The sequence below is a fragment of the Tupaia chinensis genome, unplaced genomic scaffold (genome assembly GCF_000334495.1).
Source record: "Tupaia chinensis unplaced genomic scaffold, TupChi_1.0 Scaffold145685_1, whole genome shotgun sequence".
Taxonomy (NCBI): domain Eukaryota; kingdom Metazoa; phylum Chordata; class Mammalia; order Scandentia; family Tupaiidae; genus Tupaia; species Tupaia belangeri.
In genome coordinates, this window is record NW_006205542.1 from 3,320,014 (window position 1) to 3,335,873 (window position 15,860).

Genomic DNA, 15,860 nt, shown 5'->3' on the forward strand with positions numbered 1-15,860 from the left:
CCCTTTTCTCTCTCTTTATCTTTCTCTGGTCAAACAAAAAAGTAATAACAAATGGAATTAAATAAATAAATAATTCTTTAAAAAAAAGGAAAGGAAAAAGAGAGAGAGGGAGAGAGGACTATATCAGATATGACCTCTTGACTTGGACCACCAAAACTGAACTAAATAAACCTTTATGGTTTTCTTTTCTTTTCTTTCTTTTTTTAAAGTTTTCTATAGGGCATATGAACTCACCAGAGACAGAGAGAGGGAGAAGGAAACTAAGAAATCACCCCCACCCCCCAGGAGGGATGGCCACACTGCAACCCCTTCTCCATTCTCCTCTCAAGATTTTGGGAATCCACACATGCACCTGGCATGTTTTTTTTTTTTTTTTTTTGCTATAGGGGCGTGCACTCGCCAGACAGAGAGAGACATAGAGACAGAAAGCGAGAAATCACCCCCCGGGGGGATGGTCACGCCACAATCCTTTCTCCTCCATTCTCCTCTTGGGATCTTGGGCACGCACGCACACACACCTGGCATGAGTTTTAAGCCACCGGGTCCGGGTCGCGAACCACGGTGGACTAGGTGGGAGTTCAGCGACATAGCCATTACGCTAACTGCTGGTTCCCCACCTGGCATGTTTTTGAAGCTGCTGGGTCTGGGACTCAAATTGCATAGTTGGTCATGGGGGTCTGGCCACCTTAAATTCCACACCACCTACTGGCCCAAATATCTATTCTTTATAAGGTATCCACCAAGATATTCAGTTGTCAGTTGAAGAAAAGTGACTAAAACCTTATTTCATCTTACCCCAACTACTTCCTCCTCTCTAACTGAATTATTTTGAAGCACATGGCAGGTATCATAACCTTTATGGGAAAGTGATGTTTCTTGAAGTTAGATTTTTAAGGCTCCATGGAGCTCACTGTACTGAGAGGATAAGAAGCCTCCAAGTGGAGGGACCTGGCAAGTGGAATACTGGCAAGAGGGCAGGAAAGAGCAAGTTCAGACCAGTTCGCCTAGAAGGAAAATTGTAATTAGTGGGAAATAGGTTGAAAGGCGAGTTAAATGAGAATTAGGGCATGAACCACACTCGTCTTCTTGGTTCTTGTACATCTTGAATCGCCATAGTATCTGACCGAGAGGTTCAAAAGGTGAGGAAAGAATTCAGTGTAGAAGGGCAGACTGCAGGAGTTAGAATGCTAGCAACCGTGCTGCACTGTAATCTGGGGCCACTGCATAATTAATTTAACTAAGTGAGGGGGGTGGATTGTGGCAGAATTAAATGATAATTGTGGAAGACACAAACACACAGAAACAAATATTGTGTGTTGTAACTATGTCAGCTTCTGTACGGGGATTAGTCCTGTGGGCCTCAGCGACAGCTACCTGATCTGCAGCTCCTTCTTAGCTGAGCCTGGGGAACAACTGAACTTTTTTTTACTTTTTAACTTTAAAATAATGATAATAGGGGCTAGTTGGTAGCATAGTGATTAAGGCACTGGATCCCATATCGTTGGCTATGCAGTTTGAGTCTGGAATCCAGCAACTTGAAAAATCACACCAGGCACATGTGCATGTGTGCCCCAAATCCTGAGAGGAGACTAAAGGAGAAGGGATTGCAGCAGGACCATCCCCTGTAGAGGATGATTTCTCCCTTTCTCTCTCTCTCTCTCTGGCAAGTGTATGTGCCCTATAGCAAAAACTAAAAATAAATAAATAAAATAATAATTATTGAATTTTTAAAAAAGTAATTATTTTATTTAATGTTAGCTATTTTAATTTGACCAGAGAGAGAGAGAGAAGAGAAAGTGGAAAAGCAAGCCATCAGGTTTAGGACTTGAACCATGGTCAACCATGTGGGAGTCCAGTGCCCCTAACCACTATGCAACCTGCTGGCCCCAAATTCTTGATGTTTTTAAAATCCTATTTTATAGCATCAATCTTAGGATAAGATAAAACATGAAAAATATTTAAAGTGCTACACACAGGAATACCAAGCAGGAATATTTTCACAGAATAATTTAAAATGTAAGCTATGATTGCTTTTGTGTGTGTGTGAGAGACTTTTTTGTTACAGGGTGATATGCTCCCTGGAGAGACAGAAAGATTGAAAATGAGAAATCATGCCTTAGGGAGGATGGCTATGCCACAATCCCTTTTTCTTTCACTCTCCTCTTGGGATTTTGGTCACATATGTACACACTCCCAGCATGAGTTTCAAGCTGCAGGGTCTGGGACTCAAATTGTGGTCGGTCGTATGAGAGTCTGGTGCCTGAACCACTATGCCACCTGTTGGCCCCAATATGACTGCTTTTTATCATTTGATTTCTCGTTACCTTGAAGGAACCAGATCACACACATTTCCTAGCCAGAAGCCCTACAGTCTTTCCCCAGAGAGGAAGCTTCCTGGCTGTTTTTGGTGCATCCTTGGTGTATTCTGAGCTCACAGGGCTGAGTCAGGTTTCCTTTTACTTGGCTAGCTTCGTGGTAAATGGAGGTTGCATAAGAGAGCAGGGTGCAAAGTACATGTATCCTGCTTGCTTCAGTTTGCATCCACTTGGTCTCTTTCATGGATCAGATGACACATGGGAAGAAGAGAAAGTGTATGAGGGGAAGCCGAGCGGAGGTGAGAGGATATAGGAAGAGTAGCCAACAAGTTAGGATTTAGACTGCCAAGGACTGTGAGCCCAGGTAGAAAGTGGGTTCCTCGAGTGGTCATGAATACAATGGGCCAACAGGGGCTGCTTGGTTCCAAGGTCTATGCCAGCCAGGATGACAAAGATCTGGTCCTAGCTTTTACTCTGGAGCTGTTGCAGGAGTTCCTAGCACATTAGAATAGTGTTTGCAGGGACCAGCAGTTAGCGTAATGGCTATGTCACTGGACTCCCATGTAGTCGACCACGGTTCACTTCCTGGATGCGGTGGCTTAAAACTCATGCCGGGCACATGTGCATGCATGCCCAAGATCCCGAGAGGAGAACGGAGGAGAAGGGATTGCGGCGTGGTCATACCCCTGGGGGGTGATTTCTCACTTTCTGTCTCTCTGTCTCTCTCTGTCTGTCTGGCAAGCGCACGCGCCCTATAGCAAAAACCTCTCCAAAAAATAAAAAGAATAGTGTTTGCAAATATCAGAATGCTCATGTGTTCCCTGGAGGGCAGGTTAAAACACAGATTACTAGTGAGACCCTTTGAAAGAATGGAGTTGGTGGATGCACTTGTAGTCTGGCTACCTGGGAAGCTGAGTCAGGAGGATCATAGCTACATCCCATCTAAAAATAGAACAGAATAGAACAACAAAAACCAATGCACAAAGACTGCTGGATCTGAGTTTCTGGTTCTGTAGGCCTAGGTGAGACTTAGTAATTTGCATTTTAACAAGTTTCAAAGTGAGGTTGATAGATTTGAAACTACTGGTGCTTGTACCACACGCTGAGGACCATTGCCTGACATGATGACTGCGTTAGCAAACCATCAGTCTCAGAGACCAGACTCGGAAACCAAGCAGCTTACTAGCTGTCATGGAGTATGCTTCAAGGTCAATTCTACACTCTCCGTAGCTTTTCCCTTCCCCAAATCCTACCAGCCGGTAAAAGTCAATTCTAAACATGTTATTTCCCCTTCATCTTGCCCTGTGTTACAAATCTGCCGGTTAGTATATGTACACATGGAGGGTAATAGTGAACAAGTATCTTTCCAGGTGTAATCATATTATAAATCAAGAATGTTACTACATAGACTGCATGATAATTTCAAAGAGTTCATACTTATGAAATGAAAGATTAAGCTGTTTTTTTTTAAAAAAAGTTTATTTATTTACTTTGTTAAAAGAAGTTTTTACCTTAGGGTGTGTGTGCTCACAGGAGCGAGAGAGAAATAGACAGTGAGAGTGAAAGTGAGAAGTCACTCCTGAGGAGGGATGGCTATGTGGCAATCTCTTCTCCTCTATTCTCCTGGGATCTTGGGCATCTACGTACACACACCCAGCCTGAATTTCAAGCCACTGGTTCTGGGATTTGAATAGCGGTTGGCCATGTGGGAGCCCAGCGATGTAACCACTACACAATCTTCTGGCCCTGGGAGTAAACTTTCACATGGCTGAGGAAATGTGTGTAAAGGCAAGGAGGTAAGAAAGCAATTACTGGGGCCAGCAGGTGGCATGGTGGTTGAGGTGCTGGATTTCTATGTGGCTGATGGTTGGAGTCCCAGACCTGGCGGTTTGAAACTCACACCAGGCCCATGTGTGTGTGTCCAGATTCCCAAGAAGAGAATGGAGGAGAAAGGACTGTGGTGTAGCTATTCCCCCTGGAGGGTGATTTCTCACTTTCCCTCTCTCTGGCTGTTTCTCTCCCATGAGTGAGCGTACCCTATGGTAAAAATAAAAACAAAAAAAATAGAAGAAAGCAAGTGACTTACTCAGCATGTCTGCCTAGCAGGGCATGGCCGAGGAGTGCAGCCAATAGGAAGGGAGCGATAAGCAAAGACATCAAATAAAGCAACCAGCTGGCCAGATACACTAGCTTTCATCCTGAATAATGTCATGGAATAGACTGCTTAAATCTGAGGCATGAACATTTCAGGAAGTGGGGCGTAAAGAATGTGGAGCTTTTTGTGTATTAATTTTAACACAAAGGCAATTACCTTTGCTCATAAAGAAACTAAGGAAAAAACATTCTTTCCACCATGGGCTGACAGCAAGTCCTTGCTGGAGGCTCCTGGTGTGAGTTGAGGAGACCATGGTCAAGACTCCCGACTGTCTGCTGCAAGGGCTGTAGGGTGTCTGGAGGCAGCCGACCTGGACCCTGTTCATCGTGGGCTTATTTATATTTTGGTTTGTTTTTGAGAGATTTTTTGCTATAGGGCATGTGCACTTGCCAGAAAGACAGAGAGACAGAGAGATAGAAAGCGAGAAATCACCCCCGCTTCTCCTCCATTCTCCTCTCGGGATCTTGGAGTCCAGGACTCGAACGGTGGTCGACTACATGTAAGTCCAGCGACATTATGCCATTTACGCCAACTGCTGGTCCCTCAAGTTCACATTTTTCATCTCTGTCATGATCTACTGGTATACCATGGGGGAGCCCAAGGACCAAGGTAAACTCTACACCCTGCACGTGGGCATCCTTTCCCCTAGCGAGGCGCCCCAACCCCGCCCTCCAGCACCCTCCCTCCCTGCAACATCTTCCTGGAGACCTGACACGACCCACCCCAACTTCCTGTTCACGTGCTGGGTGGAGTCTTCTGCCAGAGTCGCAGGTGGTGATCATGATGAAGGGGCTGCCTGGCTGCCTCCGTGCCCCAGCAGCTGGGCCTCTAGCTTCTGGGCTGCTTTGCAAAAGACCTGGAGTTGCTGGGAGCCAGCGCGCCCCTGACCGCCTGGAACGCAGAGGCATGATCGCTCCTGGAGTCCTCCCAGCTGCCGGTGCTGCCCACGCCTCCCAGCTCGTCCTCCTGTGGAAGTTCAGGGGCTCCTCCCTAGACACCGACTTCATCGCTCTCAAGAGCCTGAGGAACCTGAGCAACGCACTGGGCACCCAGTCCCGCTACTTTTTCCACGAGGCCTTCCTGGCGTTCAGGCGCAGGCACGGTTTTGAAGCGCTATGCACATGCGACCTCGTGGCTGGATTTGGAGCCACCAGGGACCGCAGCTGCTCATGCGGGTCTTCAAGAAGTGGTGCTCCATCCACGACCTGGACAAGAGCCAGGCATGTCACAGAGACACTATTCTGCCCCACCAGACCTTCTACCCCAGAAGGGCTTCCAGGACCTCAGCCCTGAGGATTTGCCCTGGCTGCTCAGTGCCACCTACGCGGTCCAAGGGTAGAACAGGAAGATCCAGGGCAAGTGGCACCACGCAGTCACTGCTGGCGCAGCTCCAGGTCCTCTACAGCCCCAGGACACACGAGGCCATGAAGATGAATCTGTGAGTGTTTGCCGGGCTGCAGGCCATACCTACGACCTTCCTAGGGAGGCAAACTGGGGATGCCAGAAGGGAGAGACCTGAGCCGCTGCACCAGTGGGACGGACTGTGGTGGGGTCTTGTGCGAGCATGGGCTGCAGGCCCAAGGCTCTGTTCTCTCCCAGCCAGCATGAGGCTGGTGGGTAGCCACAGGCCAGTGCCCTCACCGGGGGCTGACAGCGGGGCCAGAATCAGCCAGGCATCCTGTCCCTCAGATTGCAGGCAATAGGATCGAACCCCAAAGCACCTTCTGAGTCAGGCCAAGAGGGGAGTCACAGCAGCCATCAAAGGGGATAAAAAAGGATGGAAGGGTTCCCAAACAGGAGAGGAGGCAGGAGGGAGGCGAGAGAGCAGGGTGCACACCCTGCCTGCAGGCCCAGGGTGTGAGCGCTTTTTGCTGATTTTAGATCCTTTCTTCAGGAACTGAGTAGAGGTAGAGGCTGCCAGTGTATGAGGTGATCAAAAGAAACTCATTGTTTTGTTGGGTGGTGGTAGGCTATCTTATTTCAGTCACACTGCTTGTTATAAATGTTTTGAGTATAATTTTAAAAAGGTAAGGCTCTCATCAGAGATCTTTGCTCCCATTGGTCCAAACAATATACATCTTTTTCAAGTTTGTAGACCTTTCGTCCTCTGAGCAAAGGAACTGTACCTGAGCTGGGGCCAATTCGTTGGATTATCAATGTCAAAAGTTCCTGTGTTTTTCACATTTGTGTATGTTTTTTGGAAAGATTTTTTTGCTATAGGGCATATGTGCTTGCTGGAGAGACAAGAGACAAAACGTGAGAAATCACCCCCTGGTGGGGATGGCACTCCACAATCCCTTCTCCTCCATTCTCCTCTCGGGATTTTGGGCATCCACGCACACGTGCCCGGCGTGTATTTCAAGCCGTGGGGTCTAGGACTTAAAAACTATGGCTGGCCACATAGGAATCCAGCGCCTTAACTGCTTTGCCATCTGCTGGCCCCCACATTTGTGTTTTTAGTCCTGAAGAGCTCAAGAAAGAATGATGTTCTCATTGAGTTTTCCTTTTCTTTTACTTTTTTGGTATATTAAGTCAATTTTAACCAAAGCACAGTTCTCTTATATGTAGCTGTCAGATTTATTTTTCCTTAGTTTTTTCTTATAACATTCAGAGGGATTTATGTTAGTACAAAAGAGAAGAGGAGAGGCAAGGAGATGGAATCTTGGAGAGGGGAGAAGATTCTGGTAATTGGTGAAGGCTTAAAGTGAAACCAGAATATTTCATTCATTGGCTGAGTTAACATTGGTGAGTCATTTATTAAGCCCTACAGGTGCTAGGCTTGGTGAGGAGACAGACATAAATGGAGAATTTTAAAATCCAGAATACTAAGAAGTTGTAATAGGGCCAGCAGATGGCATAGAGGTTAAGGCCACTGGATCCCACATGACTGATTGCATGGTTTGAGTCCTGGATCCAGGGGCTTGAAAAACATGCAAGGTGGGACCAGCAGATGATGTAATGGCTGTCACTGGACTTCTACCTAGTCAGCTGTGGTTCGAGTCCTGGGTGGAGTGGTTTAAACTCACACCAGGTGCGTGTGCATGCATGTCCAAGATCCAGAGAGGAGAATGGAGGAGAAGGGATTGTGACTTGACCATCCCCCCTGGGGGGTTATTTCTTGCTTTCTGTCTCTCTCTGTCTTTTGGTTGATTGCATGCACCCTATGGCAAAAACTTCTCAAAAAGAAAAAAACAAAACAAAACATGCAAGGTGAGTGCGCATGTGCCTAAGATCCTGAGAGGATAAATGGGGAAAAAGGCACTGTGGAATGGCCATTCCCCCTGGGAGGGGGGTTCTGTCTCACTTTCCCTTTCTCTCTCTGTCTCCCCCAGGGGGGTGTTACTTGGGTTACTTTCTCACTCCCCCCTCCTCTCCCTCTCCCCCCCCCCAGTGAGTGCATATGCCCTATAGCAAAAAAATTTTTAAAAAGTTGTAATAAAGTAATAGAGATTTAACAGAAGTCACTTCAGCAACTGGCAGAAAGTACAGAGAAGCAGCCTCTGACTATTCTTTTGGGAGAAGGTATAGAGAGAATAGGGAGGTAAGAAGGCATCCAAGAGAATGTGCTGCTACTTGATTTAGATCTTTAAAAATTATTACTGAAAAATGTTGTTAGGCCCAGCAGGTGGCATAGTGGTTAGGGCACTGGATTCTCACAAGGCCAACCGCAATTCGAATTCTGGACCTAGTGGTTTGCTTTCTTACTTTCCCTCTCTTTCTTGCTTGCTCTCTGGTGAGTGCACATTGCCTATAGCAGACTGAAAATAATAATAATAAATAAAATAATAATAAAAAACTATTGTTATGAGACTTTTCAACATTGATAACTACAAAAAAAAATGGCACCCATAAAACTATCATCCAGATTTAATAGATGGTAATACCTTAAGTTAAGCCTTAAAGCAGAAGGCCAACAGGTAGTGTATTAGTTGTGGTACTAGACTCCCCCATGGCCAACAGTGGTTGAAGTCCTGGATGTGTGTGTGTGTGTGTGTGTGTGCATGCCCAAAATCCCAGAGGAGAGTGGAGGAGAAGGGATTGCTGTGTGGCCATCCCCTCTGTGGGGCAATTTCTCACTTTCTCTCTCACTGTGTCTAACTGGAGCACTTATGCACCTTATGGCAAAAAAAAGAAAGTTGAGCAGAAGTCACCCACCAAAGGGTGTATGCTTATAGTGTGTGTGTGTGTGTGTGTGTGTGTGTGTGTGTGTGCATGGACCTACACTTGTCTATGTTTCCTAGTTTAGTATCCATGAAGCAAACAGACCTCATGGTTCATATATAATTCATAGGTCTTACTTACAGTTCCCAAACCAGGAGGAAAGGGAGAGCCACAATGAATCAGACCTCTTTCCAGCCTGTCTTAGAGAAAATACATTGCACACCAGTTGCCAAAAAAGGGCAACATGGTGTAGTGAGAACCTACAGCTTCCAGGCCAGAGACCTGTCACCTCACACTGGTGTAATGGTGAGCAAGTCACAGGCCTGCGAGACTCAGTAAGGTCCGATATTAGGTGCAATATTCTGAAACCCAGATTAATGTACCTTGGGCATCTTCATCTTCAGACATAGGGGACCAGAAAACGTTAGTTCCATGTGGTGTGCTTCCTTGACTGGGACAGAGGCGACTCTGAGCCGTTGAGAGCAGTTAGATGCTATAAATGTTTTGGAATGACACTGGATGTGTAGGCTTTAAAGCTTAGTAAACTTTTTGGATTTATAACTGCCGCTGGCAATCATTCCAGTCCTCAGCATTGTTTTGAGATCTGTAAATCAGGGACCCGAGGCGCAAGAAAGCAGGTAGGAATAAATGCTGTAAGAACTTATAATTTTATTAAAAACACTTATATTTTTTCCTTTATTCTTCAGAATTAACATTAATAAGTAGGTCATAGTTTCTGTGTAGTAAAAGCCCATCCAAGGGGGCCAGTGGCAGTGTAGTGGTTAAGGGGCTGGAGTCCCATGTGGCCAACTGTGGTTCAAGTCCCAAACTTGACAGCTTGAAAATCATGTTGGGCACGTGTGCGTGCATGCCCAAAAATCCCAGGAGGAGAATGGACAAGAAGAGATTGTGGCCATCCCCCTGGAAGGAGGATTTCTCACATTCCTTCTCTCTCTGGCAAGTATGTACACCCTATGGCAAAAGCCAAAAAGAAAAAAAGAAAAAGCCCATGAGAGACTTTTTTTTTCCTAGTAAAAGAAGTAACAATGGTGAACATTTATAAGCATTTAATAACTTACAAAAGATTTCATATACATTTTAGAAAGTGAGCTTTTCATAGCTGTGAGAAAGAATAATGCTCTTTAGAGACTAGAAAATTGGGTCTCACAGGCCTGTGACTTGCCCACCATCACACCAGTGCAGGGTGGCAGGTCTCTGGCCTGGAGGCCACTGTGTTCTCACTATACCATGTTGCCCTTTTATAGCAGCTGGCGTGTGGTGTATTTTCTCCAAGACAGGCTGCAAAGAGGCTTGATTCACTGTGGCTCTGCCTTCCCTCCTGGTTTGGTACTGTAAGTAAGACCTATGAATTGTGTGTGAACCATGAAGTCTGTTTGCCTCCGAGCAGGTTCGTTCACACACTGCTGCTGCTTACAAGCTGGACACGAACAATTGAGCTGCTGAGCAATTTTCCCTCATTCCCATGGTGGTGTTTCTTCAGCCTATTCCCCTCATTGCTGGTCCTCTTCAGTTTATGGCCCTGAAGTTGTCTGGGCTCTAGTCTATCTTTCCAACTTTTCCTCCAAATTCCTTACTCCAGCAGTTAGCCTAGGACAGACTGATCCTTTTCTTCAGCACCCTGCCAGAGAAGGCTGCCCTAGCACAGCGGAAAGTGTGGTTTCCTGGGCTGCCTCTTGGCAAAGGGCTTTTGCCGGTCTAGCTTTGGGCCAGCCCCAGGGCCTATCAGTTCCAGAAGAGGTGTTAAGGGCTGTGACAAATGCCCAAGCTGGCACATGGAGCTAGCACTGGCAAGCTTGAGGGTGCACAGCAGCAGATGCCCTGAGAAGGGATGTCAGACCTTCCCTGTGCTCTGAAATGACATGAGCACTGCAATGACCCCCTGGTAGGTGAGACTTTCCCAAGCACCAGCATTGTTTGCTGCCAGTCCACCGGCATTATCACCCACTGTGCCACAGAGCAATCTAAAGAGGGATCCAAAAGAAGGAGCCAGAAACTTTCCTTGAGGAACATCCGGTAGAGGAACCTGGGCACAGGACTTAAGAGTTAACACTAATTTCAACATGCTCCTGGACGCTACGGTAAACTCTGACTTAATCTGGCCTGAACAAATGGAAAATTTATTATTTTTATAGCCAGCAGTAGGTGTGCTCCAGACCCTGTCTAATAAGTGGCTCAGTGATGTCATTAAGGACCCAGGTTTGGGACCAGCAGGTGGTGTAATGGCTACATCACTAGACTCCCATGTAGTCAACCATGGTTCGAGTCCTGGACCTGGTGACTTAAAACTCAGGTCAGGTGCGTGTGCGTGCATGCCCTAAATCTTGAGAGGTGACTGGAGGAGAAGGGATGGCAGTGTGGCCATCCCCCATGGCGGGTGATTTCTTGCTTTCTGTCTCTGTCTCTCTGGAGAGCACATGTGTCCTATAGCAAAGAAACACAGGTTGCATATAAGAAAAAAAAGCAAAAACAAAAACCCCTCTTAAAAAAAAAAAAAAAAAAAGACCCAGGTTCTTCTGTTTGCCCATTCCTACCATCTTCAGTGTTGATATCATCCCAAACCAGCCCTACTGGCTCTCTCTGGGTTCCAGGATGATTCCCACTGAGGCTGCCAATGCCAATCAGGGCTACGAGCTTCCCTCGTCACCAACAGCTGGCAGAAACCGCTCCCAAAGAGGAACTATAAATCTTTTGCTTCAGTCTGATCAGCTCATCCTAGGCTTCCAGAACAACACATTTTTTTCAAGAGAGATTTTTGCTATAGGGTTCGCATGCTCCTGGAGAAACAGAGACAGTGAGACAGAAAGTGAGAAATCATCCCCCAGGGGAAATGGCCACATTGCAATCCTTTCTCTTCTATTCTCCTCTTGAGATTTTGGGCACACAAGCACACATGCCTGGCATGAGTTTTAAGCTGCCGGGTCTCCGGGACTCAAACTGCAGTCACCTACGTGAGAGTACAATGATGTAGCTATTATGCCATCTGCTGGTTCCACTAGCCTAGCACTTCTGACCAATCAGGATCAACATGGGGATTATGCTGATGGGCTCAGCCTTGCCCATCCAAGATGCAAGCTACTAGCCATGGGTGGCTGGCAATTGAAGATTTGAAATGTAACTGGTCTGAATTTAGATGTGGGTATAAAATACTTACTGTACCCTAAAACCTTCAGAAACATACACATACACATCTTCCTTTCTCTTAATTTTGCCAGAGGGTGCATGCACTTGCCAGAGAGGGACAGAGAAACAGGGAGAAAGACAACCTAACCCTCCACCCAAGGAATATTGGCACACTGAAATCCCTTCTTCTTCATCTCTCCCTTCCAGATTTTGGGCATACAGGTGCACGTGCTGGCATGTTTCTCAAGTCACCTGGGCCAGGACTCAAATATTGTGGTTGGCCATGTGGGATCCAGTGCCATTGACCACTAGGCCAGGGTTCTGTTCCACAAATATCTCATTACTGTCTTTTATATCAATCACATGTTGATATAATTGTAATATTATACAATGATTGTATAATACTATTATACAGTTACATGTTGATTATAACATTTTGGATATATTGGCTTCAAAAAATTAAATTTACCTGTTTTTTAATAAGAATGATTTATTTTATTTGTTATTATTATTATTCTTATTTCTTGATTTGACCAGAGAGAGAGAGAGACAGAGAGAGAGAGAGAGAGAGAGGGAAAATGAGAAAGCAAGTCACCAGGTACAGGACTTGAACTGCAGTCAACCATTTTTAATCCAGCACCTTAACCAATGTACCACCTGCTGATTCCAAATTTACCTTTTAAATTTTACTTTTTTTTTTTTTTTTAATGTAGCTCCTAGGAAACTTAATATTAGGTAAGGAGCTTGCAGTCCATTTCTGGCTCAGACAAGTCAAGATCTACCTGTAGCTTGCATTCCATTTCTGGCTCAGACAAGTCAAGATCTACTTCTAGAAGGGAGAGTGGCTCCTGAACACCACCATGACCATTTTAGAAGGAAGAAGTCTTCTCTTCTCGAAATAATCAATGCACCATAGTTCTTTACAGACGCCTCACTGAGTGGCTGAAGGGCAAACAATGCGGGGCTATACATTCACTGAGAACTATTTATGTGAAAATGTGCTGTGCTAAGTGATGTGGGGAGAAGAAATTGCTGACTGAGTAGGGGAGATAAGATATGTAGGCATGTGAGTGGAGCAGATAAAGCCTGCAGGATTTCAGACTTCACAGAGATTCCGTCTTGTGTGACAATGGAATGCCAGTTTGATCTGGGCCTTGAAGGTACATGAGGTTTCAATAAAAAAGAAGTTGGGTGGAGAGGGATGACTTGGAGACAGTCTAAGTGGAGAGAAAAGCACAGAGAACATGCCGAGGCAGAAAAGTGTTAACTGGAATATTTGTTCCCTTGAAGCTGTGGGTTAGAGAAAGAAACCTGGGTCATGCTGCTAAAGGCTTTACATCTCGGGGGTGAATCCTAGTAGCAGCTTTATTATGGCATGGCCGATGACACCGCTGACTAGAGGTTAAGTGGGCAGCAGGACATGTCTGTAAATGCTTTAGCAAATGAGCTCTATTAAGCCAGTTCGTGCCTCCCTCCCCTCTTGTCCTCAGGAAGCATTCCCAGGTCCGGTCCCACCTGTGCACTTGATTAGTTTTGAAATTTTGGACAATTTACTTAACTTTTCTTTGCCTCAATTTCCCTATCTGTAAAATGGGAATAATAGTCATAATAATAGTCATACTCCATAGGGTTGTTGGTAGGATTAAATGAGCTCATACCTGGACAGTTCTTTCTTTCTTTCTTTTCTTTCTTTTTTTTTTGTTTTTTTGAAGGTTTTTGCCATAAGATACATGCACTTGCTGAGGGCCAGAGAGGGAGAGAGAGAGGAAGAGAGAAAGTGAGAAATCAGCGTCTATGGGGGATGGCCAAGCTGCAATCCCTTCTCCTCCATTCTTCTTCTGGGATTTTGGGCATGCACGTACACGTGCCCAGCATGAGTTTAAGCTGCCAGGTCTGGGACTCGAACAGCGGTTGACCATGTGAGTCCAGCGTTTCAACCACTACATCACCTGGTGAGCCCTATATGTTCAGTTCTTAGAATACACCATGTATGCACAGAGTACATGCTGTAAGAGTTTGTTAAAAAAAAAAAAAAAGAAAAGCTTGCTTCACTGAATATACATAGCTAGGCAGCAGACTATATGAAAGTAGTAGCCGTGCGTGTGTTAAGATAATGCACAGAGAGAATTCCGTGGGAAGAAATACCATCATGAGGTCAGTCTGGCATAGTGAACCCAGCTCTGCCTCCACTGCAGCACTGGCTTAACTCTGCTTTGCTGATGTCGACAAAAATTATTGCATGCGTTTACAAATAAATCTGGAAGTATTTAACAAAAGCAGAGCAAAATACAACAACTAGGTCCAAGGGTGCCTCACAGAGTTGGGTATTTTCAGACTGTAGTGCAGAATTAGGCTTACTTTCTTTTCTTTTTATGTTGCCCCTCTGCCTGCCTCTCTCCCTCTTTCCCCTTCACGGGGCAGGGCTCCCAAGGCGACTGTCCGTGTTAGTATCCCATTTCCCTGGGACAGGTTTTCTGTTGTCCCGGCGTTATTAATAGCATCCCTTTCCCCTTCCTCTCTTTGATGAGAAAGGGAGGCGCACAATGGCCTAACATGTGTTAGTGTATCAGGGATCCCGGCCTTTAGTGAATGGGTCTTCGTGTATCCCTAGGGATCAGAACAAAGAAAAGAAAAGAAAAAAAAAAAAGATTTAGAGGGGCGGCTTGGAATTTGGATGGCATCCTGGGCTTTGGGTCTGGCAAGAGGCTGTTTTGGACAGGACGCGTGGTGGCCCTGACAGAGGCACAGGTCAGTGCGAAGTTGCCAGCGGGCGCCTTCCCTTCCCATCACACCACGTGGTCTGGGACCTCATATCACCCGCCATCTGGGGGTTCCCAAGCTGCCCGCAGTCATGCCCCAGGAAACCACCAGAGCTTGGGGTGCGCTCGGGGCACCGGCTACCTCGGGGCCACTGTCGGGTTTCCTGGAGATATTTACAGTGCCCACCTGCCCCAGCCTGGCCCTCTTTTCGTCCTAAGCAGAGGCAAACACAGCAGCCACAAAAACCCGAGTATTCAATACGTTGTATCGATTTTCTCCGGTTGGCTCCAGCTGCTCTGTTCCTCGAGAGTAACTGAGTCCCGCACAAGCAGCAGCAAGCTCAACACATTCTCAATTAGACGACTGCCGACTGCCGTTTTCAGAAACCACTTCCTACCCACCAGGCCTCGGGCCAGATCTTCCCTGAGGCCCCGTTTCTGTCAGAAGGGACACATTCGTATCCTGTGAGGTTGGAGCTGGCCTCTCCCAACGCTGGGAACCCTTCACCCCTGTCTGGAAGCAAAAGCTTGCGATGCAGAGCTCCTGAGCTTTTGATCCGGTGTGTTTTTTCTGGTGCGTTAAAATGCGCCCAGCCCCGTGGGCGGGGCTGAGCCTGGTCTCGTGGCTTCCGCCGTTTGGAGCCCGAGATGCCCCTCGCCTCTGGGAAGGCCCTGGACCTTTGCTTTTAGGTCCTGTGGATTGACAGAAGTGTCACAATGAACATTGTCATCTCAAGATGTAGTTCTGCATTTTAGGATACAAAACGAGACATGAGGATTCAGGAAGTCTTTTTTTTTTTTTTTTTTGCCTAGCGTCCCTACTGCCCCCAGAGCGCCCCTCCGCCCCCCAGCTGCCGGCAGCCCGCGGGGCGCGGGGCGGGTGTAGACACTGGTTGCTCCAGTGGCCGTGACGTTCCATTGTTCCCGAGGCCCGCGCTGCTGCGGCCGGGCTGAGTCATTCTGAATTCCTTTCTTTGTGCGTTTTCTCCAGGAGCGCGCAGAGGGGTTTGCTCTAGGAGTCGTCTTCTTTTCCTCTGACCGAAGGAATCTCGTCTTTGATAGCACTGATTCACGAGTTAGCTAAAATGTGAGTCAAACTCAAGTTTCCTGAGAACTATAAATATTTGCTCTGCCCCACCCAAAAGGGAAATGTCCAGTTCGTTTTTTTCGCCACCAAGTGGCTCAGATTTGCAGGATTTCTCTAATAGCCAGGATAAAAAATCGGCCCAGTCGGGGCTTTTAGGGCAGGGAAACTGCAATGTATTTTAAGTTTCTAAAGAACAAGGAGTGTGTGTGTGTGTGTGTGTGTGTGTGTCTGACTCTGTTGTT

At 46.5% G+C, this 15,860-nt stretch overlaps 1 protein-coding gene across 4 annotated transcripts in view; it reads left to right on the forward strand.

Moving 5' to 3' along the window:
• Positions 1-15,860, forward strand: part of LOC102474830 (lactosylceramide 4-alpha-galactosyltransferase) — a 69,961-nt gene that overhangs the window by 37,904 nt on the left and 16,197 nt on the right. Inside the window, exon 1 of one of the 4 annotated variants that reach the window (XM_027768231.1) lies at positions 5,255-5,908. The exons of 2 other annotated variants lie outside the window; for them this stretch is intronic. In XM_027768231.1, coding sequence (XP_027624032.1) covers positions 5,586-5,908 — 323 coding nt within the window. In that variant the 5' untranslated portion in view covers positions 5,255-5,585. Of the gene's footprint in view, positions 1-5,254; positions 5,909-15,466; positions 15,619-15,860 lie in introns of those variants that run through there. One more of the 4 variants, XR_003547880.1, reaches the window with a different exon arrangement.